Genomic DNA, 6,583 nt, shown 5'->3' on the forward strand with positions numbered 1-6,583 from the left:
CTGGGGTCTTATTTGCCTGGGAACCTCCTGCTGCTCTGCCTGTCCTTATCTCTTATCTGGATGAGAGGCTGCAGGCCCAAGCCCCGCCCCAAACACCAGGCATACCCCTCCAGAGAGCACAGCAGGGCTGACCTGCGGGGCCTGCTTCTGCACCCCACCCCCCAAAAAAAACACACAAAAAGCAATGCAACTTTTAAAGACATCATTTGCTTCTAAGGCCGTGTGTTTAGAAGCCCTATGACAATTTACTCCCAAAGTCACTGTCCAAAGGGCAATACTGTCTCTGGGAAGCATTGGGCATGATCAGGGGCATTGGGGGGGGGGGGGGGAATGGGAGAATGTGGGGCACTTGGGCCCCAAAACATGGCAACGTTTTCTGGGGTGTCTCAGCAAGCTGCCCGCCCAGCGCCCCCACCCTCGCCGTGGCCTGCTGCTTCCAGCCTATCTTTCCTCTGGCATCACTTTCTGTGATAGCGGAAGCCAAGCCCGGTTCCAATGGCTTCGCACAGACACGGGCCTCACCGGCGAGTTCTTTCAGGGAACAGGAGGCCCTCGGAGCCAGCAGAGGGCCATCTGCTGGACCGGCCTTATTCCAAGCGAGGCCAGCGCAGAGGGTCTGAGAGAGACAGATGAGACCCGCCTTGGGCAGGGACACCCGTGGGCCAGCGCAGAGAGAGAGGGAGAGAGGGAGGGAGGGAGGGAGGGAGGGAGGGAGGGAGGGAGGGAGGGACAGGGGGTGGCTCTGTGCACCCCGCACTGCCGCCTCCTTCCTAAAATAAACGCTGGGCCCGGCTCTGACCCCACAGCCCCCTGCGCACACACCTCGCCCCTCGGGGTGTGTTTACGGGCCGGCCTTTTCCTCGTGCTTCTCCCCTCAGGTCGCTCTTGCTCTGGGTTATTTATAGAGACCATCCAAAGCCCAGGCCTCCCACGCAACCCCTGGCAAACCAGAGTCCTTCCCTCTGAGGATAATTCCTGCTCTTCCGCTCCAACTATTTATATTAAACCCGACACCAAATCAGTAAGGGCACAAACAAGTCCTTAAAAGCGAGGCTCCTCTGAGCGCCCAGGGTAAACACAGGGCCTGGAAGACCAGCCGGGGCGCTGGGCACCCGGCTGCCAGGACCGGGCCTCCCCGGCCGATGGAGGCAAAGCCTCAGCAGGACTCGTTTATTTACGTTTCATTCATCTCCCTCACTCCATAAAAGCCCGTCCCGTGGGCCAGGCACCGTGTTGATGAGTGAGTGAGTGAGTGAGTGAGTGAATTAGGAGGGAGACTTAAGAAACTAGCTGGAATCCCTACACCCCAAGATCCCGCTGCGAAGAACAGACTTCGGTTCAGCAAGCAGAGAAAGCTGCGGCGCGACCTGGGACGCTCCAACACATTCCAATGACCATGGGCTAGAGCCCAGGAGTCACTCTTTGAAAGTGGTATCTTCACCCGACTGCCCTCTGCTCGTACCCAGTGGTTAACACTATTAAATCACACTAATTATAACACTTAATACGGACCTCTGTTCAAAACATCCTACTGGCGACCTGTGGCATAAACAAAAAGGATGGCGCCCACTCCTTGGATGGGGTCCAGAAAGGCTTAAACCCAGGTGGTTAGATCATGGTAGACAGAGCCAGGAGCCAGTCTTTTAAATACTTTGGGACGCCCCCAAATACACAGGAACACCTTGCATGTTAACACGAAATTTGGCTATGGCTTAGAATTCTCTTTGGCAATGCCCCCCCCCGCCTAAGATATCTGGGCTTCACGAAGTCCTGGTACGATATTTCATTTCAACCCAGCCGCGGAGAGAAGGACAGTATGGAAAGTCAAGAGGCCAAGGGAAAGGTGCCACTCTGCGGAGGCGATGCCTACGGCCCGGAGCCAGGGGAGAAACTGGAAACACAAAGGATCAAAACGTTTCACAAGAGTCCTCTCCCCAAAGTCCAATCCTGGTCCGTCCCAGCGAAGGCCCGTGGGAGGAGGAGGGGCCCCCGCATGGCTGGGTCCACGGCCCACCCACGAAGGGGAGGGGTCACGGCAGGGTCCTGCCTCCCAGTGCTTTCTCACGGATGACATCCCAAACCACACACAGTGCTATTCACCAAGGTGACACGCGGGGTCCTGACACAGAAGACCCCCTGCGAGAGGCCCCCGGGGAAGCAGCCGCCTCACCACAGGCCGTAAGGAGTCTCAGCGACCACTGCCACCCTGGAGAGCAAGGAGAGCAGAAGAGGTTTCACGCAATGTCCCCTTCATTACATGGGGCAGCAGCAGCAGCAGGTGTGGGAGCTGCAGTGAAGTACAGACTCCCCAGGCTCAGAGAGCTCCCATCCTTCTTTCTCATTTCAGGTCTGTATCCTTTCAGGCCTGCCCAGCCTGGAGGCCAGGACCAGTATCTTCCTTCAAAACCACCCGGAACCGTAAGTTTATTGATGCTGAAGCCACATCAGGTGATCCCATGCTTCTTTGCAAAAGCCCATCGGTTCCACTTAGGACGAGACCAGATGTCTGTGAATGTCTCCTAAGAGCGCCCCCTGGTGGTTGGAGAACAAGCCCGTCGCTCCCTGCGAAGCCAACTGTCTTGGCCGCCCCCCTAAATCGGGGCTCCGAGGTTCAGACCTAGCTGCTCTGCCCCTGCTGCTGGTGCTGCTGGTGGTGATCGGAGGCCCTCCCCTGAAGAGCCAGGGCACTCTCCACAGAGTCTTGAACACACGGAGAAATACACCATGGCTAGCAAGGCAAGTCTTTCAGATGGCAATCAAGCTCCCACCCCACCTCCCCTTGCATGCCACAGGCAACAACCTTAGAAACAAGAGGCTCCATCTCGTTTTGAATCTTCGGGAGGAGGGAGAGGGAGAGAAGCAGAGAAACTCATGCTCACAGGAGGTCTGAAGTTGGAAGGTCAAGAATCTTAAGACTTGGCCATTCCGTGAAGGACGGAAGCCTCAAAAGGGGAAAATTCTCCAGGGCCCCGGTCTCTGCTGGCCAAGACCTCTGCTCCATCAACACTGAGCAACAACGCAGCCAGCTGAGGTCTGCCCCCAGGTGCACGCACTGAAAAGCTGCCTGCACACCCAGCAGGCTCCAGAGGGAAGGGGCCTTCTCCCTTGGGGAGGCCACAGGGCCTTCCCCAGTGAGGAGAGTTTCTTGCTTGGTCAAGACCTGACTCTACAAAGAGACCCAACTGCTGGCTCTTATCTTCACATCCAAGTTCAAAAGATCCCACTTACCCCACATCCAGTGGGTACACACATTACTTCCTGCGTCTCCACCACAACCCAGCTGCCTCCCTGGCCACATTAATTCCACTCTCTGCTGATTGGTGGGGGGTGGTCCCTTCCGAAACCGGTGCTTACTGTATTCGGTGACTCAGCGGCATCTAAAGCTGCTGTCCGCCCCCCCCCCCCCCTCCTCTTTCTCCTCTCAGCCAGTCCCCCTCTCTAAGACTGGCAACAGGAAACTAAGTACTGCTCACCAGTGTTTGAATTAGCACTGGCAGGCTGCAGGCATTTAGGTGTGTGTGTGCATCAACCCCCCTCTCCACCCACCCCCACCCCAAACAACAAAAAGCAAGATCAAAGCATTCATGGCCAGTGATCCCGGCTCTCAACGGACCTTTGTCAGCCTCAGCAGCACATCCATCCAACCGTCCACCCTACGTAACTCAAAACATCTGCCACACAAACCCATACCATATCCGCCCATGCCCCAGCCCTCCGCCCCCGCCACCCCCTGCCAGTCTTACCTGTATCCATTCTCGACGGTCTCCGTGGACCGCACGCCAGCGGTGGCCCTCAGGGTCTTGCTGGACAAGCCAACCACCGTGGGCGAAAGTTTGCACTTGAAGTCGGCGCAAGTCCACTCCTCCTCCTCATTCAAGGTGGGGAGATAGCCGCACACGACCTTGAGGCTCCCCAGGCCCCCGTGGCCCATGTACGCCGTGGTCTCTCCCCCGCTCCGCACGTATTCGAGGTATATATCCGAAGTCAGGAACATCTGGTAGGCATTTTCCTCCATCACCGCCTGGATCTCGGTCTGCGCCTGGTCGAACATGATGGAGTCAATCTGCTGCTTCTTGATGCCATCTCTGATGTAAGTCTTGGTGGCGGGCCTCAGCTGCTTGGCCACGACGCTGTTGTTCTCGACATACCGCTTGTAGATGGCCTTGGCGACGCGCAGCGTTTTGGAATCCTTCAGGTCCATCTGCCTGAAGCCGTTGCAGGCGAACCAGAAGTCCAGGGCGTCCACGCATTTCTCCCGCTCCAGGAAGGTCCGGAAGAGGTAGGCGCCGTCCTGGTCGCCCAGCAAGCAGTGCAAGGACTTGGTCCAGCGGGTCAGCGGGGAGTCCGGGGACGCCCGCCCCTCCGGCTCCCCCAGCCCGTCCTCGTTGCGCCGGGCGGTGGGGGAGACGGGCATGGGCTTGGCGGCCGGGCCCTTCCCCGCGGCCAGCGGGCAGGGCGGGGCGTCCCCTTCCTCCCCCGGCACCGGGGGCCGGGGCGCATCCTCTCGGAAGCTGCTGCTGGGGTCGGGCAGGCGAGGCACCAGCACGGCACTGCTCATGGCGAGCCAGTCCTTCTCGCTGAGTTTGGGAGTTTTTTTTTTTTTCTTTTTCTTTTTTCTCTTTTCCTTCTTCTTCCAGTTCCTCCCAGCGATCAGCGTGGTCTCTCTTTCTCTCTCCGAGTCAGCAGGGGCTCATCGGAGCCTCCTTTCTGGAAAGAAAAGGAAGGGGGGAGGTGGGGAGAGAGAAAAAAGGGGTATTGATCTAATCAAAACCAGATCTGCCCAACATCAAAGCAAGAAAGTAAACAGGCTTTTCAACTCCTCGAATTCAAATCAAGCAGCCCAGCTATCAGCGAGGTGCTCATCTAAGGTATCAGGCGCTTTTTCAAAGGCGAAATCTGAGCTCCCGGCACACTTGGGGCGGGGAGGGGGGGAGTTGGGGGGGGGGTGATGGGGAAGGGGCGGGGAAGGTAAAATGGGAGCCGGGAGGGTGGGTGGCGGGGGGCGAGGAGGGGGCATGGAGGTGTGAGACATAACCTTCCCAAACACCCCCTGGCTGCGGGCTCAGGGCAGCCTCCCCGCTCCGCTCCCGCCCCGGCCCCGGCTCCAGCATCCACTCCAAACACGCACCCCGCGCCCGCCGCGGGGCTGGGCGCAGGTGAAACCAATTTCGGTGAATTTCCCCCCTCGGCTGGCTCTCCGCACAGATAGCTCGAGCTCCAAACGTGCCCTTCCCCGGCATCTGGTTCCCATTCCCCCACCCACCCCTTCCCTCCGCGCCCCCCTTCCCGCTCCTTAAACATTCAGATCCTCGGCCCGAGAGGAGCCCGCCCAGCCAGGGGCGGACTGGGCTCCGGGCTCCCCGCTGGACGCCGCCCCCTCCCGGCTGGAGTGTCCCCGCGCCCCCGCCTCAGCCCTCCCCGCGCCCCCAAACCAGAAACCCCCTCACTCAGACCTGACTTTGATCTCCAAACTTTGAGAAAGAAGAGAAGCCTGGGGGGGGGGGGGACCCACCACCCCGCCTCCCCCGCCGCCTCCCGGGGCCGCGAGCCCCACAAAACCGGATCAGAAGCCGTCTCACGCCACCCCCGTCCTCGCCAGGAACCCCAAACTCTGCTGACCTCGATCGAGCCTGCCTCATTTCCCCAAAGAAAAGTCCTGTCTAGCCCGCACACAAGCCGCTCTCCCCGGCCCCGAAGGGACCACACTAAGGCGGGCGGGGGGCTGGGGCGCGCCCCCGTCCCCCCGGCCCCGGGTGGGCGCGGGGCTGGGCAGCGGGGCCGGCGGCGGGGCTGCGGGAGCGCGGCGCTACCCCGGGGAGGGAGGCGGAGCGGCCCCGTTACCTGGAAGACGAAGACGGCCCGAGGCCGGGCTCTCATCTCCGCCGACCCCCCCCCCCCTCCGGCCGTCCCCCGGCCCGAGTCCAACAGAGCGCGCCCAGAGCCGCGGGGCGCGGGGCCGGAGCCCCCCGGGAGGCGCTCGCAAACGCCCCGCTCCCGGCGCGGGTCGGTCCCGGCGCCGCTGCTCTCTCTCTGGAAAAAGCACGGGGAGCGGAGCCCGGTCCAGCAATGGCGACGCGCGGAGTCCGCGTCTCCCCGCAGAGCGCAGGGGCCCGGGCGGCCGGGGCGCGGGGCCCGGCGGGAGCAGAGGCGCGGGGGACGCGGCGCCCGGGCTCGGGCCGCTCCGGCTCGCAGACTGAGCCTCGCTCGGCCGGCGCTCTGGGCCCCAAGCGCGGAGCAGGGGCTGGAAGGGGAGGGAACGGGAGGGGAGGGGAGGGGGAGAGAGGCGGGAGGAGAGGAGGGGCGCGGGGGGGGGGGGAAGGGGGCGGAGGGGAGGGCCACTGGGGGGGCGCCGCCACCCTTTCATCCCACCTTCCAAAGCTCCGCACACTCCCAGCCCCACTCACATCCCAGAACCACGGCAACGATGCGCTCCCCGGGGGAGGGGGGCATCTGCACCCCCTCTCATCTCCGCGCCACCGCAGCCGCCACTTGCAGAAGTCTCTCCCCTGAGCCCCCCCCCCCAGCCCTCTGGGGAGGGGGCTCACCCTCAGGGCGCTCGGGGCAGGCGGGCCAAGCCCCCAGG

At 61.8% G+C, this 6,583-nt stretch overlaps 1 protein-coding gene across 1 annotated transcript in view; it reads right to left on the minus strand.

Moving 5' to 3' along the window:
- Nucleotides 1-6,227, minus strand: part of AXIN2 (axin 2) — a 29,961-nt gene extending 23,734 nt beyond the window's left edge. The window contains 2 exon segments of the mRNA XM_045586286.1: nucleotides 3,744-4,707; nucleotides 5,842-6,227. Of these exon segments, the coding sequence (XP_045442242.1) occupies nucleotides 3,744-4,558 (815 nt within the window). The 5' untranslated portion in view covers nucleotides 4,559-4,707; nucleotides 5,842-6,227.
- Between the last annotated feature and the right edge of the window lie 356 nt (nucleotides 6,228-6,583).

Source organism: Pipistrellus kuhlii, unplaced genomic scaffold (assembly GCF_014108245.1).
Source record: "Pipistrellus kuhlii isolate mPipKuh1 unplaced genomic scaffold, mPipKuh1.p scaffold_m20_p_22, whole genome shotgun sequence".
Classification (NCBI taxonomy): Eukaryota; Metazoa; Chordata; class Mammalia; order Chiroptera; family Vespertilionidae; genus Pipistrellus; species Pipistrellus kuhlii.